This window comes from Diadema antillarum, unplaced genomic scaffold (assembly GCF_040938485.1).
Source record: "Diadema antillarum isolate AM-2024a unplaced genomic scaffold, OU_Dant_1.0 seq00000810_RagTag, whole genome shotgun sequence".
NCBI classification, from domain to species: Eukaryota; Metazoa; Echinodermata; class Echinoidea; order Diadematoida; family Diadematidae; genus Diadema; species Diadema antillarum.
In genome coordinates this window covers 176,697-189,545 of record NW_027271690.1, presented here as the reverse complement: position 1 = coordinate 189,545, position 12,849 = coordinate 176,697, and the positions used below count along the sequence as shown (strand labels likewise).

At 39.8% G+C, this 12,849-nt stretch overlaps 1 protein-coding gene across 1 annotated transcript in view; it reads right to left on the bottom strand.

The window, feature by feature from the left end:
- Positions 1–12,849, bottom strand: part of LOC139739695 (protein ELYS-like) — a 57,626-nt gene that overhangs the window by 7,025 nt on the left and 37,752 nt on the right. Inside the window, exons 24-32 of the mRNA XM_071650305.1 lie at positions 11,652–11,799; positions 10,856–11,003; positions 9,304–9,384; positions 8,505–8,663; positions 7,591–7,654; positions 6,543–6,675; positions 3,869–3,925; positions 2,602–2,704; positions 311–693 (exon numbers count right to left, since the gene is read on the bottom strand). Of these exons, the coding sequence (XP_071506406.1) occupies positions 311–693; positions 2,602–2,704; positions 3,869–3,925; positions 6,543–6,675; positions 7,591–7,654; positions 8,505–8,663; positions 9,304–9,384; positions 10,856–11,003; positions 11,652–11,799 (1,276 nt within the window). The remainder of the gene's footprint in view (positions 1–310; positions 694–2,601; positions 2,705–3,868; positions 3,926–6,542; positions 6,676–7,590; positions 7,655–8,504; positions 8,664–9,303; positions 9,385–10,855; positions 11,004–11,651; positions 11,800–12,849) is intronic.

The window sequence follows — 12,849 nt, the reverse complement described above, 5'->3', positions numbered from 1 at the left end:
TCTTCTGTGTTTGATACTGATAAAATGTGATACCCAGCATAACAAGTATCAGTGGTCCGAATCAGCGCACTATAGCAAAGTTGCCCTGTATAGTGTACACAATGGTTTTAGTTGGCTACACTCAACTCTCTCTCCCATCTGATCAATACCTATGGCTTTGATCATAATAGAACACTAGCACCTGATCTTTGAATAAACTGTAATTGCTCATGAAAACATATAAATTCCAAACAGTAAATCAATCATAATCTCTAGTGTCAAAGAAGATACCATCCTGGGAAAATAGACTTTATCAAGAAGTCATGTGTACCTTCCTGTTGCATTGCTTGAGGCGAAGGCAATCTCGGCGAGGGGGGTTTCATCTTTGGCGTGAGAATGAGGGACTGCCTGGGGGTGGGAGCCTTGGACTTCGGGGTCAGGATGAGATAGTCCTGGCCCACCCCTCCTCTCTGTGCTTCTTGGACTTGATCCAGGGCCTGAGGCTGTAACTGGAATGGGGCGGGGCCCCCGTGTACCTTGTCCTCCGGGACTGGTGGCACCTCCTGGGGTGGCGACTGGAAGGGCGGGGTCACCGCCTGCTCCCTGTCGGGTGACCCCTCGGGGCTGATCGGAGGGGTGCTCCAAGTCTGGGGATCAAGGTTTGGGGAGGGGGTCTCCTGTCTAGCAGCAAAGTTTGGTGGCTCTGGAAGTAATCTGGATAAAAACAAACATACAATCAAGCAAATAAGCAAGAGCTTCAGAAATCAGATGTCAGTTAGGAATCTGCAACATAAAGGAACAAATAATACAGATAAAGAATGGACTATGTATATTCCTACAAATATCATCTCAAGAAATAATTTCTCACTGATAATAATCTCTCTGTTAAGGCCTGGTCCCACTGGCCGATGGACACAAAACATATGCAGAAAGGACACAGCGGACGAGCAAAATTTCGGGGATGGCTCCATCCGCTTTCATCCGCTCCAGAAATTGACAAAATTGGCGAAAATTGGCGAAAATTGGCGAAAACAGAACGGAAAAAGAACGGACGTGGGTAGTATGTAGCGGTAATGTTAAACGGATGTTCATCGGAGGCCTAGCGGATGAAAGCGGATGGAAGTGGATGACAGCTCCGAAGGGTTTACCGGAGATAATTGCAAAACTGACGCATAGCGGAAAGAGCGGATGAAGAGCGGATGAAGCGGATGCATCACATACGCCCAACGGAAACAAACGCTTTGTCCGTTCTAAATACTTTATATACACCGAGATGCATGCGCCTACATCCTTTCTATTTCCGTGCTATTAACGATGTATAGACGTTCCATGTACCATATCTTTCCTCCCTCTTTCCGTTTTCAGCTGCAGCGGATGTGAGTTGCGAGGATGCCCAGAGGATGCAAAGAGGATACCGCGGACGTTTAAGGGATGATAACGGACATACAACATTTGTTGCTCGTATGTCGCGGATTTACATCGTACACGGCGGAAAGTTCATCTGTTCTAAAAGTTTTAAGCAGCTTAAAACTTTTTGCGCGGATGAAATCACAGTGGACGGATGCTCGATGGATAGAGCGTATGAAACACGTATGCGATGAGTGCACAGCGGATGCGTAGCGTTTTCCAACGGATGGCAAGATTTTTTATGTTTTACATCCTCTTTGCTTCCGTAAGTGCAGTGGGACCAGGCCTTTAACATTTCTTATCAATACATCAAAGAACATTGAAATCTGGGCCAAAATTTAGCGTAAAAACTAAATTTTTCTTCGAGCAGACGAAACTGTAATGTTAACAGTGTGAGTTTGAGATCTTTCACATGCTCCTCTGCATCTTTCAATAAAACACAAGTGTATATAGAATGAGAGGTTAAAATGGCCATGATCATTAACGGACAAGTTCACCTTCATAAACATAAGGATTGAGAGAATGCAGCAATATTAGTAGAACACATCAGTGAAAGTTTGAGGAAAATTGGACAATCGATGCAAAAGTTATGAATTTTTAAAAGTTTTGTGTTGGAACTGCTGAACGAGGAGACTACTACAGCTTGTGATGTCATATGAGTACAACAGTATAAAGAAAATGTAAAGAAAATTCAACATACTTTCATTTTTTTCGCATAATAAAAGAGCATTTAACTTGCCTCTTTCTAAAGGTAGGGGGAATAATATTACCCATAACATATGTCGGTAACGAGTCAAGGGAATGTGTACTTTTTTCAAAAGATGAAATTTTGTGAAATTCCTTTTATACTTTCCTTATATTGTTGTACGCATGTGACATCGTACTCTGCAGTAGTCTTCTCATACAGCGGTTACTGCACAAAAACTTCAAAAATTCATAACTTTTGAACGGATTGTCCGATTTTCCTCAAACTTTCAATGATGTGTTCTACTAATATTGCTACATTTTCTCAATCCTTATGTTTATGAAGGTGAACTTGTCCTTTAACAGGAGATCCTATCCAGCTGATAACACAGAATGCATATAGCACTCTATCATACATGACCACATTTGATTACACGCTCTTCTGGGTTTCATTTCTTTACATGTAACACCGAGATCACAGTCATCCCATCAAATTTGAGTCTCTGCCTCTTACTATGGATCGTTACTCACTCATTGATGTCGGGAGGAGAGGAGTCACCCGAGGCAGTGTCATCCGAGAACCGGATGTGACGACCTGGAGTGGTTTCCTTGGGTTTCTCCGCGTCGTCGTCCGCTGAGATGCAGAAACAAGAGAACATGCAAGGTCTAACATCTTCCACTAGGAAATCTATTCATCCGGTTTTTTTTTAAGCACTGTCAAAACTATATGGTCAAGGTGCAATATTGACACTTCCTCTGTGCTACTCATCCCGCATATTTGTCACTAGCCCCAAGATGTAAATAAAGCATGTGGTATATGGTGACTTTGTTTTTGCTTTAATACAAGTGCCAAAGAAGCAACAGTTGAACGCAGGAAACTGTCTATGTCTTGACAATCTGACTCATGCAGAGTCCTGTACATTGTCATTGAGGACAACGCCACCAACACTGCCCGATTTAAATTCATAAGAAGTTCGGGACATGAGGTGTGCTCAAACCCATCAATGTGGACAGGGATAGGTTAGACCACTGTAAAACCAGGAACATACGTGGCATGAAACTTATGCAAATTGGAGCCAATGACCCTTTTTTTACAGCAGGAAACTTTTGTGAATTGCTACTGCCATTCAATACATTTTGAAGGCAAAACACTTTTGCTCTTGATTCCTTGTGAAACTTGTGAAAGTTTTATGCACGCGAAAAATTTCTGTTTTACAATATGTAGCAGAACATCAAGTTTTTCAAAATCATCTATCATATGGAAACATTGTTGCAACTTTGTCAATGTTAAGATTCACATCCTTTAAAACATTGAATGTGAAATAAACACAAAGCTTTGTAACATATACACGTATGTCAATAATGTTCAAATTGTGCACTGGATTCCAAAATGTGTAGCAAAGACTTCATGAATCTGATATGACACACCATAAAATGCACGTGAAAACACTCATGAACAAAGTCACAGGCACTCAAGATGACAGTGCAATATACACAGTGTGAACCAACAGCACCTCAGTTCTGACACATTGTAGCTGTATCATAAACAGGGCTGCCAACTGCCACTATATCAAAACACACACTGATGAACAGTCAAAATCAAAAAGAAAAAAAAAAGTGAAATTCATATTTTCACCACAAATATCAAACATAAGCATGCTACAACAAATTATGGTTTTCTTTTCATTTCAAAAACATATTTTCACATTGCTGATGCAGGAAAAAGACAACCGAAGTATATGTCGTCAAAACCAACTACGTAGTAGTTGGCAGCTCTGCGGGAGGTATGAATGCTTACCGAAGGAGAGGGCTTTGGACTGGAATGGTGGGGGGCTGGGCATCGAGATATCGAGAGCTGACGGCAAGAACAGTAAGTGGGGCAGCAACATGAGAGACCAGCAACATTCAACCATTTCACAGAGCCAATGACATAATGTGATACAGGCAAAAAACAGGAGCATGATTTATATGTAATCACAGGTTTGCACACAAACACTGACTACACTTGCCGTACTAACAAGCTGTCCAAAACGAGGACAGATCGATAGATACATAAATACATAGATAGATAGATAGATAGATAGATAGATAGATAGATAGATAGATAGATAGATAGATAGATAGATAGATAGATAGACAGATAGATAGACAGATAGATATTGGTAGATAGATAGATAGATAGATAGATATATAGATAGATAGACAGACAGACAGACAGATAGATGGATAAATCAGTAATTGTGAGATAGTCAAAAAATGAATGAATAGATTAAAAACAAAAATCAAATATATAAACAAATAAATCATACCGATGATTTATACACACTGCAAAGCTATAAGAAAGATGCCCTCCTGGTGAAATGTTTCTAATGTTTTGCGTTTTCTGGATGTGCCGAAAATATTGTTTCTTTTGATGAGAATGGACAAAGGGATGAAACATTACCTTATCACTATAAATCATTTACAATAAGGACAGTCAGGATGCAAAAAATCACTTGTGCAGAATTGGACCATGAGTCACAACAAGACAGACTGACAGCATTTGAAACTCATGATTGTAATATGACATTCACACACAAAAATATGTTGTTTGTTGCAATGACAGTGACAAAGTTTTATCACATGCAATCTCTTCTCTGTGTCCAAACAAAAAGCCATTATTCCATGCGTTAGGCAAACTCTACAGCTCAACGATATTATTGCTTTTCAAAAATTGTGCAACTTTCAAGATGATGTTTGCATTCTCAGCATTGTGATGTTGCAAACACGCCAGTAACACTTTACAACTATTCATGTACACAACAAATTGAATCCTACTATCAAGGAAAAATCCTTACCAACTGCTTTTTCTCCATAACTATCTAAACTGAATATGCTACACACAATCCACTAGGAATTCTCGCTATCGCCAATGACGTAAAAAGTACCCGGATGTTGATTTAAGCGTCATTTACGGTGCATTATGGGATAGTCCGGTAGCAAAGTCACTTCCGTTCGTACGCATGTGATACGTGACTAATGCTATTTACACACACAACCGACCGTATTCTACGTGTACTTCCTGTTTTCTCGACTTGAATTACAGCTTTAATATGATTTGAAATTTCTCCATTCTTAAGAAATTGCTGTTAATACGACTATTGGTTGTTGCTGGGAAGCTGCCATGTGTGGCTCGCACGACAATAAATGAAAAAAATCTGCAGAAATAGGACCCTTACTGGCATGCGAGACGTGACATGGGCGCGTGGGTGAAGTTTGCGGGTGACTCCACAGCGCAGTACGTGCACGCGCGACTTACTAGTAGTGGTAGTAGGCCTAGTGCCTACGAGGTACGTACTTACTTGGAAGAAGATGCTTCGGAGACAGGATAAGTTCGAGATCACTGTTCGTTCCCGATTGTGTTCGCGACATTTCGACAGAGAACAAATAAAAAAAAAGATGGGCATTCCATGACGATATCCAGGTGGGTGAATATTTTCCAGCATATTTTCAGCGTATGCAGAGATGACTGATCTGTGATGTGCACATCGATCGCATGATCAAGCAGTACGCTGTACCGGTATGTATAATTAGCTTATGTGCTGCGTGCAGTGGTGCATGCTAATGCAAGGCCGGCCGCCGGCGGGGACTACAGTGTACGAGTATGACAGGCCTGGCCACTCGTTGGCTCGGGCGGTACAGCCGCCTACTGTACTAGTATCCGTGGTCGGCGCGGCGCTATAGGTAAGGTACACGTACGCGCACGCTAGCGCTGTGCAAATTATGCCCCGCGCCGGAAGTGCCCTTGCTACCAAGTGCACTAAATCTTGACGAAGAAGCCACATCCAGGTACTTTTTACGTCATTGGCGATAGCGAGAATTTGCGTGATATCATTTTCCGGTTCACCTGAAAATATTTGTCACAAATAAACAAGGCTGAATTGCGATATGGGGCATCTTCCAAAAGAACAGCACTTTCAGTTTGGGAACCATGAAAATAAGAATAAGTAGTATCTTTATCAGATTTTGTAGACCTATTTTCTTTTAATAAATCAATCTTAAACATTCATGAAAGAGTGGGGGAAAATAGCTTTCATGTGATGTTTGTGACATTAAAGGGATGAAATAGCTGTAATGTACCCATCTTTAAAATGCACCTAATATTTAGCTTTGACTTTGATATTGCTGGGAGACCCCACATTGACAAGAAATGAATCAGTCACATGCAGGTTTATGTATTCAGAAGAACATCCATTACACAGTTTTACTAGACTTGAACAAAATTACACCCACGCACATTCTTCTTTTTTTAACAGCAAAATGGAATTCCGAATACTGACATTGAAAGGAACAAACACGCAGCTTGTAGGTGATAAGAAAAAAAGAGCAAATCTTATGTTGAGCTTTAGTGAAGCCTGCTGTAAGCATGACATGATTCTGTTTGAGAGTAATCATGAGACCATGTCTTCCTGGGGCATGGTGTACGTGCTTACCCGCCTTGCCATGGGTCCTCTCCGAGACCCCCTTCGGAGGGCTGGGTGAACGTCGGATGGCCCTACGCACTTTCAGGATGGACTGGGGGGTGGGCAGGGTCACCTGGGGCTCTGGCTTCAGTGATGGTGTTTTCTGAAATTCAAACAAAATAAATGTGTTTGCATCATTAAAATATTCTACAGGCTTGAAACTTTTTTTCACACATATTTTTTGAAAAAAAAATCACTAAACTAAGATATGAAAAAAATATCAGATTTTTGTCTCCAACTTTTGTAAATCAAAAAATATAAGATATTAAAAAAAAAGGGGAAGAGGGAAAAACAAGGTGACTATATGCTACAATTTGCCAAAAAGATGTCATAAATGGTATTTGTCCACCCATATCTGCTTAAAAAAGGACAGACAAAGATCAAGAAGTTTATCATTAGAATATGCAGTAAAACATAAAGAACCATAAAACATTGTATGTGCACTTTTGATTATTCATGAATGGTTATGTGAAAAAGAAAGAAAGAAAGAACGAAAACAAAGTTGCCCCATTGGCTGGCAGAAACCTATATCGGCAGTGCCATGGATTATGTGCCAAATCTCTCTATCATTAAAGGGATGGTACAGTATTGGTGGAGATGAGAATTGGGCTTCTAACTTTTGGGGAGATACCAAGAAAACTCTTATGAAATAGTACAGAGCATACCATTTTAACAGGAATTCAAAGTTTATTTGATGAAAATCGGGTTTGGAATGACTGAAACATCCAAAAACAAAGTAAAACAAAGCGATCGTTATATAGTGTGGGTCCCACACTTACTATAATTGCTTTGTTTTGGATATCTCAGCCATTTAAAAACCAATTTTCATCAAATAAACGTTGAATTCCTCATGGAATACATGCTCTTTCATATTTCAAAAGAGGTTTCTCATTATCTCACCAAAAAAAGTTAGAAACCTGAAATTAGGTCTCAACCAAAACTATACGCTCCCTTTAATTTTGTCCTCGCATGTCTGTACAAAATTGTTTGATCTCTCAAAGGAATTGTCCCTCCTCACCCGCTTGACAGGCGGTGTCTGAAGGAGAGCCAGTGCCTCAGCTCCTGAATAATCCAGCGGAGGTCTGAAGGGAAAAAAAGAGAGATCCAGAGTTCAATATAAGTATGGCATCCAGGGCTGGTGACCTCTGTTAAGAAAAGAAAAAAAAATCTGAAGAAAATAGAAGTATGGATGAAAAGTTTAAAAAAAAAAAAAATCTGATGGTGGGAAAAACCCTCCATCCTACTAAAACTATTCTGATACTACGTGTAGTTGAGCTAAATCAAATTTTAGAAAACAAACTCTTTTTATCTAAAAACTGGATTCTTTTTTTTTAATTCTAGAAGAAAAAGTATATAGTAAACATGACAAATATGTTGAACTTGCCAGCTCTGTTATCTTCTGTAACAATGACACTTCAATGACACTTCAAAGACTCAAAGTCTGTTGTTGTGGGTTGCAAAAAAAAAAAAAAAAAAAACAATAAGGCCAATTCTTTTTTTTCAACATCAACAAAATCCGTAACAGTCAATCCTGGCCTTGCTCCATGCCACACAAAAAGGTAAGAAGCAGAGGTGTTGACGGTACTGCCACATTCCTTGGTAAATGTCCTTTCTTTTCATTCCATTCATTTCCAAATTCTCATTAAAATACATGTGACAAAGAACAAGGCGAAGAAAATAACATTACATTCGGTAACAGTATACATCTACAAGAAAAACAAGCACAATGAAAAGAAAAAAAAAAGATTTAGAAAAAGGTAGAGGAAATTCTAAGAGAGAAAATGGAGGAGCCAGCAGAGGCCATTCAAATGTCCAATTCAAACATTCTTGTGTGATGCTTTATGGCCTGCGGATGTGAAAACTATCATGGCTTGATATTCGAAAGTCAAGCACATATTAACATCAAAATTGTGATTCATCATTGCTACTAACCTCTTGAAGTGATCCTTCAGAGCCCTCGGCGTTTCCATGGCAGCCAGGCTTCGCAGTGATTGGTTGACGCTCAGATTGAGACTGGAGGAGAGCGGGACGATGTAGGGAGCCGTCTCCTCTGCCTCCAGAGTTTCTGGGTAGACGACGCTGATGTCTTCCCTGCACAGATATTGTCAATAAATACCAGCAATTACTTTTGCAATGGTGATATGCTTCATGCGATTTGCCGATGCAGCTATATGTTTGACTAATGTTGCTTTCATTCAACTTGTCATCAGTAGTAATCACACAGTATTTTCTATTCTTCCTTTCAAAACATGACAATTATATTCTCTGATCTGCCTTACTCATCTCTTCAAAAACATGATAAAAATGTTTAAAAATATGCATGCCATAAAACCCAAAAGTGTAAATGCATCTACACAAATAATACAAATATTGTACAAAGCATTTTAATGACATTCACTTGACTTGAAAAAAATAGAAGAAAAAAAAATAATGTGTCTTCAGACAAAATCACCTGAACAGCTTTATACAGAGAGAACTACAAATAGTTACAAAGGAAGATGGCCAATACACCTTTTGGGCATAAAAGGTCATAAGAGCACTGCAATCACAGAGCCTACTCAGCTTAATGGCCTTGAATCATTGTCTTCACAAAGTAAACACAAACTGAATTTAGGCCGGGAGTCTCTACTTGTTTACATCATAAGCTCACTGATTTGTTTTCCCCCTTTCATTCATTTAGTTATTCTTCAGATGGAAATCAACCACAACATGCCACCAGACGTGACCTTACTTTCTCATTGTCCTATTCCTGGGGGTCATCGGAGTGCCCACGAATGGTTCCACGCAGGGTGAGTGCTCAAATGTGTCGTCCCTGTGATAAAAGGATAAAGCTTGTCAAAAGAAAGCCTGCCACTGTAAAGTATGTGACAATACATTTCCCTTGACCAATATCTATTCCTCCCAGTCCTTGCCACTTCGAACAAAACAATCATTTCAATCAAGGTACTACAGTACTCTCCGCATAATCAGGTAGGCTTGGGCAGAGCGTTTCTTACCCGATAAAGCGGAGTACCCGATTAACAGAAGAACACGTCTCATTCACATTTTACACACACAATGTACATGCATTGTACACTGCACCAAGCACCTACACTGTATGCTTAGCACGCGTGCTTGCACGGCACATTTTAAATACCTTACACTTGCTCAGTCACGAGCAATGATTTACACTCTTTGTATGGACGAATATGTCTTCAGAAAACATTGTTGTTTGACTATAGACTCCTCGCCAACACGCAGGTGTTTTCAGAAATAAACACGTCTCTTTGCGTGCACCAGTCACGTGGAACGTCGGGTTACTTTTCGAGAAGTGACTGTGGAAAAGCAAAATTATGGAGCTGGTGCAGGGCCTGATTTTTGTTGCAAACTTATCGTATTGTGAATGTTGTTGCGGAGCAAGGGAGGAGCGCAAGTATGTTCAACTCCGGTCTGTCTACTAGTATTCAATTGTTAGTGCCAGCTACATGTGCAATGTTCGTTTACGTGTGGCAAGTCGGTACTGGTCATAGAGCTGTATTAATAATCCAACTCTATGGTAATGGTACATGTGTTTTCACGTTAAATCACTCCCCAAATGATCGGTCTTCTTTGCAAATTAAGCAGAGAATGCGATTAGCCGAGGAAAATTTGACATTCATGATTTCTTAAAGTGTTATATCTGCGATAAAATGTGAGTAGAAATTAGACTACAAGAAATTATTTACCCATTTATGCGTAGAGGCAACCCGATTATCAGGTAATTTTAATGTGCAATGGAACTGATTTTTACACTACTACCCAATTAAACAGAGCACCCGTTTAAGCGATACCCGATTACGCGGAGAGTACTGTATTACCAACACACAAATTTTTCGAAGTGGCCACAGAACATTGTTTAGTGTGAGGGGAGGGGGCATTGCAGGCAGATGGGGGAGCAACCATTGAAAATATGAACAACCCACCTTCAACGGGAGGAATCTGTGAGCAGAAACATTGCAGAATCATAGGTCTTGTTGTGATTTCTTCCCTGTTGTTGCTTATTGTTGTTTCTTTCTGAAGAGCCATAATGGGGGGGGGGGGATTGATGATATCATCACCTCTACCGATGCTGTCTTTGGTCTGATTTTGATATTTCTACCAGTCTCTTCATTTAATTCCGCTCTATTCATTGACCCTTTCTGTGTAACTCCGCACTCAAAGTACACAAAGGGTTAAAAGGTCAACTTCAGCATAGCATTGATTTACACTGTAATTGTCATTACTGCTCTCTCATCTGCAAATGAACGGAGTCTAACAGGACTTACAGGTGCATTGTGGGAGACTGGTCCGCTTTCATGACGTCGCGCGCCTCGGCGATCCTGTCCAGGACGGCATTAAGGAGCAGCGCGTGGGAGATGACCTTGGACGACTTGGCGGGGTTGATGATGGTCGACAGGGGCTTGGGACGAGGGACTAGATTTGGGGAGCGAGAAGTCAAATAAACAAGTCAGCAGGAATTGTTGCTCTGTGCCACTAATTCCTAAAATTCATTCATCTGTTCTTTTAGTTTTGTTTCCCTTTCAGTACCAACAACTGGAATCATGAAGGAGTTTGCTAAATATTCTCTTTGTTTGGTTTGGTTTGCTTTGTTTTGCCTTACTTTTACATTAAAACCAATACTTTTGTACGGCCTAAACTCTGGAGTAGCAAAACAAAATCATGCAAAATTTATGTGAAATCTTCATATCTTCAGAATCCCAGAATCACAGGAAACAGAAAATACTGTACATGCCGAATATTTTGCACAGTTTGCTATTTTTGCAAAGTTTGTGAGTCAGGTGCTATTCGTGAATTTAATGACGAGGAAAAATATTGACTCTGATTGCAATATGAAATGAGGAGTCCACATATACATTTCTCCATTTAATACAGTACTTCACGATCGCAAATGTACCCACTCACAAAATCATTGGGAAGTCCCAATTCATGAAAATTCAGACTCGCTAAATAAAATTTGTATATGGTGTATACAGTATCATTTGTAATTACAACACTGAGCGGTCCGAGTCTGCAGAAGGTAGATTATGTCTAAAGAGTCTATTCAAGTCAAAGGCAACTCACCTTCTCTGCGTATTCCCACTGGTTTCCTCTGCCTGGTCTCCGAGTCAAAGGCCAGCCTCCGCTGGACCCGCGGCAGGACGTTAACGTAACTCTCCGTGATGATGTTCCTCGCTGACGTCCTCTCTCTGGCCAGCGGATCGCTGTCTCCCTGTAACAATCATTCACACCACCATTAATTAATGAAATCCTCTTAAAGGAATTATATCATGGCAGGGCTATGTACAGGGATGCCAACTTCGTAATCAGCATTGAAGTATTATCGGACTAAAAAAGCATATTTTTGGTGGAAAAACAGTATTTTTGCTTTTCCAGCAATAGACATGTGCAAAAATACATACAGATTTTTTGTGAAACAACAGTATTTTTCAATGAAACCTGCAGTACTTTTTGCAAGAAATAGCACAAAGTACTGCAAAAATGTAAAGGTTGGCATCTCTGTATGTTCTACATAAGTTTGCCTGACTCCAAATACACTTCAGAATCCCTGTAATGCTTTGGAAAACATTACACGTCCTGTTTACCTTTGGGAGCAGTGATTTAAAAAATGTTAAGATATCACTTTTGATGCAGATGTGTAGGTCAGTTATATCAAAAAACATCCTACCATATAAAAATTTTGCAATAAAGCCTGAAATATAAGGAGATAACACTATTTTTCTCATTAAACCGTAACTGTAGACGGCTTAGTCTGGAAACATTTTTATCATAACTATTGTTCACATTTTGTATATTTAACAATACATAACATCGATTATACTTGTTCTAATTTTTTACAGTGGTTGTTTCTATCCCTATTAACTCACATTTTAGAACTATTTTGAAGCACTAATGCTGGGTTTTTGTTTCATCTGCAAATGGTAAATTATGCCTTTAACACAACAGGCTCTTATGAGCGGCTCCATAAAGAATGTCACTGAGCAGTTATAGGCTTCTTTTGGCCAACCTCCTTGTCTATGCGTAAGATTCAAACCATAATTCACCTGTGCTAGTTGTGGTTTTTTAATGTACCGCACAGGGCAGTGAAGGAAGGAATGTCATATCTGCCTGTTAGGTTTCCTTTCATCTACACATAATTATAAAGCATCATCTGTTGTTTGGCTTTACCTGATTCCAAGTGAGAGTATCAATAGCATCAATAACAATAGCAACTTGATCCATTACTGCAAGCACATCTGTTATACTCTAAGGGATCAAAACT